Source organism: Solanum dulcamara, chromosome 8 (assembly GCF_947179165.1).
Source record: "Solanum dulcamara chromosome 8, daSolDulc1.2, whole genome shotgun sequence".
NCBI classification, from domain to species: domain Eukaryota; kingdom Viridiplantae; phylum Streptophyta; class Magnoliopsida; order Solanales; family Solanaceae; genus Solanum; species Solanum dulcamara.
Window position 1 is genome coordinate 39,663,818 of NC_077244.1, and position 16,553 is coordinate 39,680,370.

Below are 16,553 nucleotides of genomic sequence, written 5' to 3' on the forward strand. Positions count from 1 at the left end.
AAGCATTTCTCATAACTTTTTCCTTAATCACTGAACCTTTCTCTCCTGACCAAGCTATTCATGATGCTTATTGAATTCAAGCCATAAAATTTGAAATTTAGGCCATGAAGTTTGAAATTCGGGCTCTTTGTGACAATAACACCTGAGAGATAGTTGATTTGCTTGTAAGACTCCTATAGGTTTTAGATGGATGTATAAGGTGAAGTATTTGGATGATAGTTCAGTAAAAAGGTAAAAAGTTAGGTTGGTGGCCAAGCGATTTACTCAACAAGAAGGGTTGAATTACCATAACACTTCTCACTTGTTGTGATAATGGTTACTATGAGGAGTGTGACTTATTTGGCAACTCAACACACTTGGCCCTTATATCAAACGAATGTCTACAATGTTTTTTTTCCACAAGGAGACCTAGTTGAGGAGGTTTGCTTGACTCTACCTCAAGGCTTCATTAGCCATGTAGTCTAAGGTGTACAGTATGCTTAAATCATTTTATGGGTTTAATCAAGCTAGTATATAATGGTATTCGAAGCTCACATCGGCATTTATTAATTTTGATTTCAGTCAAAGTAAATTGGATTATTCTCTTTTCACTAAGAGATATGAAAATGATATTGTTATTATTTTGGTGTACATAGATGGCCTCTTAATCACAGATAGCAAAGCAAACCTAATTCAAGATGCTATTAGCACACTCAAACAAAATTTCAGGATGAAGAACCTAGGTGAATTGAGATATTTTCTAGGGCTAGAATTTGCAAGGTCTGGCAAAGGAATTCTTATGATCAGAGAAAATATGCTCTTAAAACTCATTTCAGAATGTGGCCTAGAGGACACAAGACCACTGGCAACACCTTTACAGATGAATCAGAAGCTTACAAGTGCAGAATTTGACAGATGCTTGGGTATACATGAAGACAAAGAACTGATGGATAAGAGAGGCTATCAAGACTAATTAGTAGATTGTTGTACTTGACGGTAACAAGGTCAGACATATCGTTAGCAGTGCTATGGCTGAGCGAATTCATGCCTAAGCCAAAGGAGTCACATATGGAGGCTGCTACTCTTGTGGTAAAATACATGAAAGGTCAACCTGGTCTCGGACTATTAATGAGCAGTAAACCTTCAGGAAAGGTATCTACATACTGTAATGTTGATTGGACATCATGCTCAGTAACAAGGAGATCAGTTACAAGGTATTGTGTAAAGTTAGATGAGTCATTAATATCCTGGAGATCAAAAAACAGTCAACAATCTCAAGGAGTACTACTGTAGCTGAGTATAAAGCATGGCTGGGATGTCAAAGTTGATATGGTATTCATGGTCTACTGAAGGAATTGAGGGCACAAGTTGAACTTCCTATGAATCTTTTATGTAACAAGAAGGCAACACTTCAGATAGCATCAAATCCCATGTATCATGAGAGCACAAGCACATAGAAATTGACTGTCATTTTATGTGGGAAAAAATTACAAGAACTGATCAAAATATATCATGTGAGCAGTAAGGAACAGATTGCAGATGTGCTGACAAAGGGACTGAAAGACAGCAGCATGCTTACCTTATCAGCAAGTTGGGAATGATTGATGTGTTCAGCGATCCAACTTTAGGGGGAGTATAATCATAGCTGTTGGTGCTTGTATTTAGTTAGTTAGGCAAATGAAGGTTGTTCATTGTTAGTTAGAAAATATCTGTAGTTAGTTAGAGATAATTAAAGTCGGTTAGCGAATAATATAAATAGGAATAGCTACAGTGTATTTGGAATTATTGCAGAAATGAGAATTACAATTTGATTCTCTCAATCCTTATTCTCTCTCCATAAACTTCTTCTTCTTCTTCCTTCTTCTTCAAGCTTTAGCTTCCCTTTCAACAGAAATGAAAGATGCTTTTGGACATGAGAGGAATCTGAGGGGATTTCCCATTCCAAGAGCAAAATCGATCATGCAGTACATCCCAATTAAAAATGGATTAGGAACCAAATCTGAGTGCCATATTAATGTTGAGGTGGTTGCAAAATCTCTGTCATCGTAAATGCGAACACGCCCAGCCAACTCAACAATGATGAACTCTAGTAATATTGGCCATTACACAAATTTCTCGTACGTGAAAAAACATACAAGTAACTTTAGTAAGGATTTTCACCGATTATATTCCTTCTTTGCTACCTACAGTTAGACATCCAAAATTCCACCAGTTACTGAGTCACTCCTAAACTTCATTCATACAGTATTTGGCCTAGCAATCGTACCACCAGGACAATCTGCTGGCCTAATGATTGAATCATCCTAATAAGCAGGCACAATCAGCCAAACATAGAAAAGATCAAAAAGAAAAAAGAAAAAAAGAGAAACTTGTGAGAAACTATAAATCATCTTTCTGGGCCAATGAGCCAGCATTCCTCAGCGACCAAAACCAACTAAGTAATTGTGATAACTTACTGGACGCAGAATTCTTCTGTTTCTGTTCCATTACGTCGCAAAGCATGTTGTAGTCGTGTTTCAAGTGAGGAGCAGCTATTTTTCCCTGAAGAGTTAAAATGGGTGAGACCTAAGGGATAGCCTATGTCTCAGTAAATTGAAACATCTAGTGATATATGAAAGCAATACCTTAAATACTTCGAATGGGCAAAAACTCAAACCATGGCAACCCTACAAGAACAGAGAGAAGCATTAGAATGGGCAAAAGTAGAAAATAATCACACCAAATTCCCAAAGGGAACAAATATATGTCACCTGAGGCACAAGTTGTTAGCAGCTTTTTGACAAGTGGTTTCTAAAAGTAGTGTGAGTTCCCAGTCACTCTTTTAGAAAATCTTATTATAAAAGGAAAAAAAAAGACAGAAAGAAGAGAACACTCAAAGAAAAAGCCAAAACGAAAGCTTACACTGTCATTCTAGTCTAAGGGAAACCCTGACACAAACTGTTTCACAGGAAAGTACTGGTTGTTTAGACAGACAATAAGGAGCTTTCTGAACGTGTAAAGTTTAATGCTTTGACATGATCCCATCAGATGAATGATTGGAACAAAACCACTAATTGAGCAGCATGGACCAGGCTGCCAGTGAAACATTTTATTTCTTTTTAATTAAAAGGTACATGAAAAATCTCCAGTGTCCTAGTAATCGGAGAAGATGAATTGCAAAGCAAGGACCAAACATATTCAAATACACCATAATATGAATCCAGAAACACTTACTGGCAATGCAATGGGACGTTCATTATGTAGCACTTGCACAAAGTACTTGCTTGAGTTGTCCAATTGGCAGCTGTAAAGGATTAACATGTTATTTCCAGCAAAAGGAGCCACGATACTTCCTCGCCAGTTTCTATTTTTAGGAGGCTTAGGCGGGAGTTCCAAGCTTTCCTCTCTTTGTATCTGTTCAAACTCTGTAGCAATCAGAAACCGATTAAAAAGTCAGAATAGGATCAATAACTACTCTAATTCTACTGTACAAACACTCACCAGATTCTTCAAGAAAGAGCCCGATTAGGCATGAAAAGGGAAGGAGAGTTTCTGCATGAGCAAAACGCATTCTTGCTTTTTCATAGATCCCTGGAGCATATCCTTCTGAAGGAGGAGAATGTACAGAAAAGATTAAGAAAAGGTGAAAGTAAAAGAAATACAAAACTAGATACAGATTACCCTCAGGAGTATAATAGATTCACATATAAACAAATTTATTGTTTTGATCTAAGTTCAGTTTAGGAAATACATACACATACATGATGAAAAATGACATTAATAGGATAGAAGAATTTCAGATAGACTAGAGTGAGTGATACAGGGAGGCATTCATACTAGGAATCAACAATATGATGATAACTTGTACAACAGAAGCACCTAGTTGAAAAGACAGGTTATAAATAGAAGCTTAAACCTCAAGGAATAATAACATAAACTGCAAATTTAGTGGCTGATCTAGGATATAAATTTTCTGGATTACTTGGAAGGAGAGACTAGAGAGATATAGACAAATCATATTACAAAGGACAGTTGAATAGTTAAAGCTTAAATTCAAGTAATAAGGATACAATCTGCAAATTTAGTGGCTAATCCGGGATAAAAATTTTCAAGATCACTTGGAAGGGGTTACTAGAGAGATTACACAGATCTTATTACATTTACTGGTTTGGTTTGAGTAAACATCAGTTACACCATAACTATCTCATCCTTTGTGATCTCATTAGCAGCAACAAGGGAAGAATAAGACATCCATATGCCTCAAGAGACACTATTTAACCCCCAACCAATAGGGAAAAAAAAAGAGAAGAAAGAAAAGCTTGTTCAACTAGTATCACCTTCTTTAGCCTTAATTGCCTGTTCCATTGATTGAACAACATCCTCAAGCAGTGGCACTCCCATTCGATAATTTAGTGTGTCACCATAGCCTTTGAGAATGAACAACTCCAAATCATCAGCCCACTCCAACAAAGAAATCTAAAATGTGAACTTGTCAATAACCATGGATGGCAACAAGAAAGCTCCAATATTCCATATAAATGAAAAGTAGGAGATGTACTTAAAATACATGGTGATCAACAAGTAAATCATATGTTTCAATCAAATATCAAAGGAGATGGACTAGTCTCTCATCCTCTCCCTGCATTGTACATTCTGACCCAATTAAAAAAAAAGGGAGCTTCCGTACAGCACAGGAATCTACAACAGTAGGTATATTATTTTTAGGAAATTAAAGATAGTAACACCTTTTGTATAGTGTTATAAGTTATAGTTTCCACTTCCCATTGATAGAAGTGTTGAAAGGGGGAATTGTGAAAGCTACACGACCCCCCCCCCCCACCCCAAAAAAAAGTCACCCCCAAAACATACACAAAATAATTTCCCATTTCCAGTTCTCGCCCAAAAAAATGAAAATGAAAAAAACATTGCAGCAGGAACCATGAAACATAAAACAGGAAATAGAAATGAAGAAAAAAAGAATAGGGTTAGCACAAAGTACCTCAGATGAACTGAACAGACTACAAGCTTGTTTGGTGATGTTCAACAAGGATGCTTCCTGGGGGAAAAAGTCATATAGGAAAGAAGATATAGATAAAAATTTATACAAGGTTTAGCACTCATCAGAATACTAATAGTGCTATACTCACCTGTTTGCAGAGAAACCATAAAGAGGATACATCTTGATCTGTAAAATTAAGCCCATATTGCCTGACTAATTCAAGAGTAATTTCATTCAATACAGGTTCTTTGAGCTTGTCCACATTTGGCTCCTGACTTTTTCTAAAAGCCTGCAACCAAATGAAAAAGTATAATAATTTTGTTGCTCACTCAACTCGCCAATCAAGCCCCACCCCCACCCCCACCCCTACCCCCACCCCCAACACACACACACACCCAACACACACACACACCCCAAAAGGCCAAAACCCAAAAAGAAATAACATTCAATCTGTAAGTCTTTCTCAAGTCTTCTTTAGATCAGATAGCACCCATATCAATAAAAAGGAGTAGGAGAGACAACAAAGGTGTATACTTAAAAAAAAAGTAGTAATAATGTACAGTACAGAACACCCTATCCGGACACTGAAATGTAGTATATTTTGACACTCAATTCATACTTCTCCTTTATGTTTATTTTTAAATCAGAACAAGTTAGCACTTCGTCGATAAATGGAAGCAAGTTTGCATTTCTATGTGCATTAGACTTTTAAAAAATATGCAAACCACATATAACTTAACCCATATTATGAGTTGTGTTCTATACTTCCAGCAACATCTTCAATAATAAGTTAATCTCCATTAGCTCAGTTCCAGTTTAGTCGGTGTCTATTTACTTTACACCTTTAGGAGATGTTAAACTTTGCTATTTGAGGAAAGGGACTTCATTCCGTGACAGAAAATTGTAAACTTTTGAGAACAATCAAAAAATATTTGTACTCTAAGTTAACCAGTATTAATGTAGTTATTATTACCTCAAGTCCCAATTTACAAGCAAAAGCTCAAAAAACTAGTTAAAATGCATGAATGGAAACTAATTTTGATGTTATTCACATACAAAATCTCCATCATCAACTTCAAGGCAGATCAAATTTGCATGCATACCTTGTAGCTTTGACAACAATCATGAAATCTCAAAACTATGTCACTTGCACGGCTTTCACTGGTAACAGCAAAAGCTCGATGCCTTCCTGGTCCAAGTTTTCCTCTTTCATTAAATAGACCCATCCCAAATGCCACAGCGCTAGCTGATGCCCGAGGAACCTATATAAGTAAACATGAATAAATATCGAAGACAATATGACTGAGGAAGTAACAAGAAGTTGACATGGAATTAGAATGCTGCAACCTTTGAATACAAAAGGTATTTGTAGAAATGTAGATAAGTCCTCCAATCACTCAAATCCAAATACTTGTAAAGCAATTGAATTCTTGATGCATCATGTAAATATGTAAAACTTAAGATCAGCTTTGGTGGATAAATAAAGACACTTCGCTGAACCTTCTAAAGCCATGTGAGTTGCCTGACAAAGGCAGTAATATAGACAAAAGCCTCTACAAAGATCCCTGTCATCAATTTATTTGGATATCATCTGCGTGACACATGAACACAGGACGCCAGAAAATGAATACAAGGAAAATTGCAAGTCAAAGGACCAAAAGTCCTAGAGCTCAGAAGATGATGAGATATCCTCTTTCGTTTTTCAATAATAAAAAGATGTATGCCGTCCTAGTGAAATTTGGCTCTTCAACTACTGCTAGCATGTTAGATTTGTTTGATCATTTGTTGCAGAAGTTCTTTGACTAGTATTGAAACCGGGAGAGGGAAGGATGACTCCAGTCATGCTTTCTTCTTTATTCAGTAGGATGACTCTAGTCATGCTTTGCCATTGTCCCAGATTGAATATAAAGAAGTAATAAACTAATCTATCAACCTGGGTAGTCTTGATTGAATATACATCTGGGTGGTATTCTTCATTGAAAAGGTCTGGAAATCTTTCTCTGACTCTGATTCCGAGATGATATAATTCATCTTCTCCTGCAGCGATCAACTCTCCACCTGTAAGTTTTCCTTTCCAAGGAGACCTCCATCCCACTAACCAAGCAGGAATTTTCTCCAAAGATTGGTTATGTTCTTTTGCATCACGTACAAGGACTTCCAAGTGAACAGCCAAGGCTTCTAATTCCCTTATCTTCTTCTTCGTTGGTGCACGAGTGCCATGTCTTGCCTATCATAGAACAAGAAAGTGATCAAACCAATTTATCTCTGAAAACATCTCTTACAGAAAAAAGCAAAACTTCAGAAATTCCAGCCAAATTACTTAAGTTTATCATCAGCCAGATATCCATAAAGCACATCAAACTCAAATCTCTGTGGTTCACTGGATGTTGATGTCTCCTCGATCGTAAAATTTGAGAGAGAATACAGAGAATGCAGCATGGGAACAAACTAAGAGTAGGCATGTTACCACAACAATGGACGCCTTATGACGAGCAAGTGTGAGAAAGAATGCAAAGTATGTAAAGTGCCAAAATAATAACTAAAGTGGTATAGAAGCTTTTCTAATGAAGATGGAGGGAGAAAAGAAGTAAAGACTCTCAAAATGAATAATATACCCATAAAGGATCAGCAAAATTTGACCTTGGACTCGGAGAAGGAGAAGAGAATGGTATAGTGAGTGAAAATCAGTGAGTTACTCTTCATCTAAACTTCTTTGGTGAAAATTTTAAAACATTTAGTTAGCAATCTAAATTTTTGGATTGTATTTTCCAGTTATGTTATAAAATACACAGGATCTTCTCATTTGAAAAGCATGAAATTTTCTTCCTTCAAAATGGCATGGTGCAGACAGACATCAGCTGGCACCAAAAGCCAGTGCATAGCCCTCCCTAGGGTAATGCTAATACATATACGTCAGGAAAAAAACCCTAGATATAACACTAGTTGAGATAGTTCAATCCTCAACGTGTACGCGCATACTAAGCATCAGTAAAATATAGTTGGATCCACAATTACTATGCTCTTATAATTCTTTCCGAATAATAGCATGGACATTTTATCAATCTGCAGCTAATTTCTTCTGAGTTACCCGGAACATGAATGTATTTGGATAATCTAAATCATCAGAAGTTAATGAAGATTGACTCGACATTAAGGAAAACATACTCACCACTAGATTCAAATGAATGGGTGTACATTGATCTGGAATTTCAGAAGATAGGAAAGAATTGGCGGATATGTCATTGGAATCAGCATATCTGCCCACAAAAAGCCAAAGAACAATTGGAAGAGGCCAATGGAAACACCAAACTTTGCAACAGAAATTGAAAAAGTGAGAATACGTGCACAAATTTAGAACCCTAATTCCATATATATGACGGATCATCAAATTTCATCATAAACTAATTGAGTGTGTGCGAGAAAGAGAGAGAGACCTGGATACAGTGGCCAGGTGTTTCCGAACGTCGAAGGGTTCATCAGCGTTTGAGAAATGCGTAATCGCTAAGAAAATAGGGAGGAGTAGCAGGATCATGATATTCATAGCTTCCCTCAATACTTTTGCGCTCTCTTTTTTTTCTGATTTACACAACTTATCGCTCTGCCCTTTTATTTATAGTTTAGTATTTCCATGGAAGTGCCACTTTCTAAAGCGTTTTTCTATGATGATAGCATCACTCTGAAATACGTGGCACGGGACTCGAGCCTAATGATCTATTCTCCGGAAAATCTACATAATTAAATATGAAAAAATATATATTCATATCATATCTATTAATTTTTTTATATTTAATAATTATATAATTGGTTTGAAGTCACGTATACCACTCTTTAAAATTAACTTAAAATAATACTCTAACTACTTAATAATCTCTCTAATTTACTTCTCTAAATCAACTCATGCTCTCTCCTAATTCTTCCCTCGCACCTTAATCATCCAGTTCTTTCGCATCCTTCTCCCTCACGATCTTCGTTAATCAAAGTTCATTAATTTTATTTTTTCTTAATTTATTTTGATGGCAGAAGATTTTTCAATCAAGAATATTTTTAATAGAAGTACAACACATCATCATTACTGGGCAGAATTAATATCCTTTCTTTCCAGTTTTGTGATGAAAAACTTCAATTGATGGCTTATCTCTCAAAGATGAAGTCGTGGATTCAGTAAAAAATTTCAATTCTATATTTGATAGATTCATTGTGGTGTGTTGTATTTCTATTAAGTAATTAATTTTGTCATAGACGGCAATTTTATGATGGTGAGAAGACAAGCAACAAGGTGGTCCTGGTCTCTGTTCGGTGAGGAGAAAGAGATGAAGGAAAGAGGAGGAGAGACGGTGGTCAAAATATGTATATGATTAGTTGGATATGTATTTGACAAAATATACATATATATTTAATTAATAATTTATAGATCTGATAAAGTGTATATGTATTTGAATGAAGATTATATGTATCTATGAAAAAAGATTTTTGATACTCAAAAAAATAGAAAGAAGTTGAAAAAAATTGAATTTTTTGGAGAAGAAATTAAGGAAAGAACTAGAGAAGAAATTGAGGGAAGAACGGGTTATCTGCTCCTAAATTGATGCGTTTTATTTACATTCCATATTTACCTACATATAATTAGATGTATTTTCTTAGCATGTATCAGAGATACATGTATATGGACGCACTAGATATATGTATATGAGAATTAAAATATGATAGAAATAGTAAAATCAAAAACTCACAGGAAGACAAGTAATTAACCCCTGAATTAATAAAAAATTGTGTTGTTTGCCATCAGAGGCAGATTTATGTGGTTGGAAGGGGGTGTCACGCCACCCCATGATCTCGACTGAAAATCTGTATATACATGTATATTTGTATATATATTTATAAAGAAAGTATAAATATCATATATGACACCCATAAAAATAATGAGCCTTGTGGTGTCAGTGGTTAAAACTTAGATTTTGTAAAAAGAATTGTGAGTAAGTAGATTAAAACCATAGACTTCTTATAAGTAAAATCTTAAGTAAACAAACAAAACAAGTCTAATTTTTGTATGCAAATTCGCTAATAAATATTAAGTATTATCTTACTCTATATGCTGGAGATTTTGTCATAGGTTAATATTTAAAGTAGCGATACACCTAGAGATTCAAAATTTTGGATCAACTTCTATTTGTCATATATATATATATATATAAGCCACAATTAACGTGCCTCTCGTCATCAAGTATGCTTTGGAGAACTATAATTAAATTTGGGATAGTTTTGTTATTTAGGTAAATTTCATGTTATTGCTGATTATACTTGGTGTTTTTGAAGTTGGATATATCTATTATTTAGATAAAAGGCCATAGCCACAATTAACGTGCCTCTCGTCATCAAGTATGCTTTGGAGAACTATAATTAAATTGGGGATAGTTTTGTTATTTAGGTAAATTTCATATTATTGCTGATTATACTTGGTGTTTTTGAAGTTGGATATATCTATTATTTAGATAAAAGGCCATAGCCACAATTAACGTGCCTCTCGTCATCAAGTATGCTTTGGAGAACTATAATTAAATTGGGGATAGTTTTGTTATTTAGGTAAATTTCATGTTATTGCTGATTATACTTGGTGTTTTTGAAGTTGGATATATCTATTATTTAGATAAAAGGCCATGAATAAATATTTTATTTTCACTTATATTCTTTTATTTAATAGCAATGTTTTTTTTTTAGATATTTAAGCCAATTGATCTTTAAGGAGCACAAAGACTTGAACTGTCTTTCCCTATGTTAGTCGACTTTAACTTCTTAATTCAACATCAAAGGATATGTATTTCTAAAAAGCGACACATCTATTGAAGTTTTTTTTTTGTTTCAAAAGTTTTCTAGTTTCCTTTGAGTTCTCCAGCTTTCTCATTATATTTCTTGTGAAATTAGCAAATAGATTAACTTGAATCTTCTTCAGTTGCCTTCTTCATTATTGTGCTTATGAGTCGGTTATTTTTTTTTTCTAAATCTTGAATTATCTATTTGATTAAGAATTTAAATTTATATTTTAGTATGACTTTTACGGTGATAAGTTTAATTGATTTTACATCGTGTTGTCACGAGTACTGTCACAATCCAAATTCGGGTCATGATGGCGTCTACTATAACTCCCGAATAGGCAAACCAAACCCAAATCAAGTGAAAGTCAAACCTCAATTTAAATAAATAATTAATAACATAAAAAGGCGGAAGCAAGAAGAATATAACAAAAGAAAAGTCGGACCACAGTATAGATATGTAAATGTGATACAAAATTTACAAAAGGTCCGATAATGACCGAAAATGAAGAACTGACACTAAACCAACCCCGGGCTTGGTGTCACCTATACTCCCGAATAGGCAAACCAAACCCAAATCAAGTGAAAGTCAAACCTCAATTTAAATAAATAATTAATAACATAAAAAGGCGGAAGCAAGAAGAATATAACAAAACAAAAGTCGGACCACAGTATAGATATGTAAATGTGATACAAAATTTACAAAAGGTCCGATAATGACCGAAAATGAAGAACTGACACTAAACCAACCCCGGGCCTGGTGTCACCTATACAGGAGCTACTAGTACAAAAGCTGACAACATATATATGCAATACAAAACTGACTATCACAAAATACAAAATAGTAGCCAGTACAAAAGAAGGAAGTAGCAACCCTCTGAACGTCGGGAGCTTACCACAATTCGAATTTGGCATCGCTAGGATGATCAGGCGCACACTGGAGGTGACTCGAATTGAAAGTTGCATCAAAAAGATGTAGAAGTACAGTATGAGTACCAAAACACGGGGTACTCAGTAGGCATCATAGTCCGATCAAGCTCAGAAAAAATAAATATATAATAAACAGCACGATGATATTAATAATAACAAGGGAGAAGCATAAAGCTACGATTTCAAGAAAAAGGGTATGAGAAGATCATACAATAGTCAAGTAAATTCATCCAATCATGTAATCACAGTAATAATCTCAACTCACAAAATACCAAAAGAATGCATAGGTGTAAACTAGTAGATATGACTCAATATCCCCCCAAAGTATCATGAAACACCTCGAATAACCTTCGAGCTCATCAATAAAAGGGCTGCCCGGAATCATGGCTCGACCTCATCAACAGCGAAATAACAACCCAAAACATGTATCAACGGGCCGCCCGAAATTCGCATCTTGAGCTTATCAACGATGAATATAAAAGTGTAACCCAAGGTCAATAAAATGGCCGCCTGGAATAATACCTTGAGCTCATGAAATGCCATAAATAGGATTTCACCGGTATTTCCTTAAATTACTCATACTTAAATAAACCTAAAAATCTTAATCTCACCATTTATTCTTTTTTAAAAAGCTTTTTAAAACTGGCGAGGTAAACCAAGACAAGTAACATACCAAGAATCATATATTACTCAAGCTGGGTAAGGATCCAATAAAGGGCACCAAATTTCTAACTTGAGACTCCGGTGTATCGAAAGCACGTCCTTGGGCCCAATATTTCAATACCACAAGCAACCAAGACATAAGCATAAGCCGAAACCAAGTAATGTCAAACAAGCGGTATGTTAAGTTCAAATCACCTAGAAACAAATTCTAAGGATTCTAAGCAATACAAACAAGTCCACATAGTACCTAGACTAAGGCTCTAACGGCCAAAACCCAAACTAATGACTAACAATGATCATCGTCTCTAAATTTCTCAATAGGATATCAACACATAATCACACATTACTACTCAAAATATACCAGTTCTAACCAAGCCAAGTCTAACAAAAGGAAGCTATAACCTACCTCAAGGTCGAAACCGCACACGAACCACTAAACCTGAGTTTTTCCCTTTTGGACCACCTCCGAACGATACCACTCTATCAAATTATCGAAGAACACATCAAAACAAAACCAATAATTTCCATATTACTATAATTAAAATAGGAACCAAAATTGTGTCAAAATTCGACATTGGAACCCGCGTACGAAATTAAAAAATCAACTCATTCACAAGGTCCCAAATAGCTCAAGAAACTTGTGTCCCAAAAATAGGCACATTCCAAGCACCGAAAGATCTCAAAATAACCTCCCTAGTTTCAAGCCCTAGAATAGTCAAAAACTGCAAGGAACCAACGAAATTATGCGAAAATAACAAGATTTCTAGGATGAGAAAAGGTTTCGGAATGTCCCCACAAGAGTCTCCAACACAAGGCAACAAAAATTATCAAAACTGAATAAGATTTGCTCCCAAAAATGGAGTTTTGATATGCTGGGAATGAGAGAAAAGGGGATGGCAATGGGTTAAGGCCACACTGCTAGGCCCCTCGTCAACCTTCGCGAATGCGGAGACGAGCTCAGTAAATGTAGAAGTCAGCCATCTGACCCTCCGTGAATGCGGAGACTTGTCCGCAAATGTGCAGAACAAACAATTTGACCTCTGCGAATACGGTCCAAGACCCGCTAACGTGGAGAACAAAAAGCCTCACCTCCGTGAAAGCAGCCAAGGGCCCGTGAACGCGGAGAGTAAATTATAGGTGCACCAGCATCTTTGTTGGTGTATTTCACCAAAGGGAAAAAGTCCCTCGATGGTGGCTCAGAACTCATTCGGAATCCTATTGATGCAAGTAAACTATGCTACCCAACTGAAAACAGTATTTCGGACTCAATGGAATCGAAAGATTTTCCAACGGAGTTCTTTTCGATAAAAAGTTTACCAAAGTCAAAGATTTTCAAAGGAAAACACATAAATCGCCCAAACAGCCTAAAACTCAATTTGAGTACCTCGAAAACTGAAGCAAAGGTCGTTCAAGACCAAACTTGGTGTTCCGAAGCTAACCGCATTGATAGAATTTTCATCTAAGCGAGTTTACTCAAAATATTGACTAAAGTCAAACTTTGTCCAAACTTAAAATTAAAACGACAAAACCACATAAACTCAAAATGAAGACTTCAAAACCCAAACTAACCTTCCTTCTAGATCAATAAACCTTCCGAAGCTGATGGAACCATCGGAATTTCCATATGACACCCAAATCTCCGAATGTTGGCTAAAGCCAACCTTTTCAATCCTTAAGGCAAAAAAATTGCCAAACCACCTCAAAACTCAATAGAACATCTTGGGGAGTGTGTCACCCATCCCAACATCACATAAGAGCTATAAAAAGCTATGGGAAGGGAAAAAACTGTAAAAACATGCAAAAGCATGGAAATGACCTTGGAAGTCATTACAAGTATAATAATCAAAATGACTACTAGACACTCAAAAGGAATAACACTCTTTTGATTTACCATCTTACTAAAATGCCACTCACACTTTATTTTCCTTTACGGACTATTTTCTTATATAGTCTATGAAAACGTCACAACTCTCTAAATAGTTCATTTCTCTGTGAATTGATGTAGTTTGCAAGTGAACTGCTAAGCTCTTTATATAGACAAAGTATTGTCCATTTGATGTTATTGATTATATCAATGACAAATTATAGTTCAAATTGGTAGGTGCCTATAAATGTAGAAAGACTACATTTACTGCAATGTCTTTTTTGACATTTGCTATTTTTGACATTTTCTACAACCTTGCAGCAAATGAGAAATTTTTGCATGGATGGACCCATAAATATACCCTCCAGTCCTATGTACCTGAAAGGAGGTATCTCCATTTTCTTAGAGACAACTCATGCTGACAACTTCTCTACATAGAACGAACTTGTCTTTTGGTATAGCATTGGTCAGCATATCCGCAGGATTTTTACTTGTGTTAATATTTTTAACCTTCATAGATCCGTCTTCTATCTTTTCTCCGATCTAGTGATATCTCACGTCTATGTATTTTATCCTTGCATGGTATATGTAGTTCTTGCTCAAGTCTATTGGACTTTGACTATCACAATATACGACATATTCCTTTTGATGCAAGCCAAGTTCTTGAAGAAATTGCTTGATCCATATCATCTTCTTGCAAGCTTCAGTAGCTGAAATATACTCAGTTTGAGTTGTAGACAGTGCAACACACTTCTGCAACTTCGACTTCCATGATGTAGCTCCCCCTAAAAAAGTAAACAAATATCCAATAGTGGGTTTTTTGTTATTAAGGTCACCTGCCATATCACCATCTGTATAGCCCTTCAAGGTTAGATTTGATCCTCCAAAATACAAGCATTCATTTGAGCTTCCTCTTAGATACCTGAGTATTCATTTTACAACTTCTCAATGTTGTTTTCCTGGATTGTCGAGAAACCTACTAATAACACCAACTGCGTGAGCAATATCAGGTCTAGGCATACCATTGCATACGATAAACTTCCAACGATGGAGGAATATGGAACTTTGGTGATGCTCTCTTTTTCCTCCCGAGCTATAGGACGCATCTTCTTACTCAATGTCATATGACTAGAAAGAGGTGTGCTAATAGGCTTAGCATTCTTCATGTTGAAGCTCTCCAGTACACGGCCAATGTACTTCTCTTGTGATAGATAAATCTTCCTTTCATCTCTGAGACGAGTAATCCTCATGCCCAAAATTTTCTTAGTATGACCCAAGTATTTTATAGTAAAAGACTTACATAACTCTTTCTTGAACTCGTCAATCTTGGAAATATTCTTGCCTACAATTAACATATTATCCACATATAGCAAGAGGATGATAAAATCATTGTCAGAAAATTTTTGTACAAACACTCCGTGATCTAAGGAAGTATTCTTGTAGCCTTGCTCCCCCATAACAAATTCAAACTTCTTGTACCACTGTCTAGGAGCTTACTTTAGCCTATAGAGACTCCTTTTGACTTTGCACACAAAATTTTCTTTACCATTTACTTTGAATCCCTCAAGTTGTTCCATATAAATCCCCTCTTCTAGGTCACCGTGAAGAAAATTTGCCTTTATATCTATCTTCTCAATCTCTAAATTAAGACTAGCTTTTAAACCAAGAACTGTACGAATGGAGGACATTTTCATGATATGAGAAAATATTTCGTCAAAGTCAATACCCTTTGTTTGACTAAATCCCTTAACAACCAATCTAGATTTGTATCTGGGCTTCAAGTTGTGTTCTTCAACTTTAACTTTGAATACCCACTTGTTCTTCAAAGCTCTCTTGTCCTTAGACAATTTCACCAACTCATAAGTGTGGATCTCATGCAAAGATTTCATCTCATCTTGCATGACTTCAATCCATTGATCCTTATGCTGGGCTCCTTATAACACTCTGGTTTAGCCTGTCAGTGAGTAGCACATCTTCATTAGGTGGCTGACAAGAGAAAGGAATACGTTGTCTTGTGGACCTCCTAAAAGGAATATTTGATTCGTTTACAACTTCATGAACAAGAGCATCATCAACAACAACATCATTGTTATCATCAACATTAACACGTTGATCTGGGACTTGATTCTGAGCATCACCATTGTCACAATTCGATTTCTCAGGACATGATGGTGCCTACTATGACCTACTAGTTGGCAAGCCGGTCCATATTTTGGATTTGCTAGTAATAGAGTGTCCATGTAGAATACCAACAATTTAAATTAAAACAGTAATAAAATAACAGAAACACAATTGAATGGGCAGAAGCAAATCAAACTATATACAAACAAAA

General features: G+C 35.7%; 1 protein-coding gene across 3 annotated transcripts; it reads right to left on the minus strand.

Moving 5' to 3' along the window:
* Positions 1 to 1,698: 1,698 nt before the first annotated feature.
* LOC129900966 (uncharacterized) lies at positions 1,699 to 8,683 on the minus strand. 3 transcript variants are annotated; one of them, XM_055976065.1, is made up of 12 exons: positions 8,392 to 8,682; positions 8,127 to 8,214; positions 6,891 to 7,184; positions 6,061 to 6,219; positions 5,106 to 5,246; positions 4,958 to 5,014; positions 4,296 to 4,434; positions 3,460 to 3,564; positions 3,193 to 3,383; positions 2,604 to 2,645; positions 2,436 to 2,520; positions 1,699 to 2,162 (listed from the first exon to the last, which is right to left on the minus strand). In XM_055976065.1, the coding sequence occupies exons 1-12, from the start codon at positions 8,496 to 8,498 to the stop codon at positions 2,143 to 2,145; spliced, it is 1,428 nt and encodes a 475-aa protein (XP_055832040.1). In that variant the 5' UTR covers positions 8,499 to 8,682; the 3' UTR covers positions 1,699 to 2,142. The 3 variants fall into 3 exon arrangements, with proteins under 3 accessions (XP_055832040.1, XP_055832041.1, XP_055832038.1); XM_055976066.1 differs by having other exon boundaries at positions 1,699 to 2,282; XM_055976063.1 differs by having other exon boundaries at positions 1,699 to 2,520; positions 8,392 to 8,683.
* Between the last annotated feature and the right edge of the window lie 7,870 nt (positions 8,684 to 16,553).

Bases quoted from the DNA above. Each gene is read 5' to 3' on its own strand.
- LOC129900966 (XM_055976063.1), bottom strand. From the start codon at position 8,498: ATGAATATCATGATCCTGCTACTCCTCCCTATTTTCTTAGCGATTACG. The intron at 5,015-5,105 runs GTGAGTATAGCA...TTTTTCCCCCAG, and splicing joins TATGGTTTCTCTGCAAACAG to GAAGCATCCTTGTTGAACAT. The intron at 3,565-4,295 runs GTGATACTAGTT...CTCCTCCTTCAG, and splicing joins GGCAATTAAGGCTAAAGAAG to AAGGATATGCTCCAGGGATC.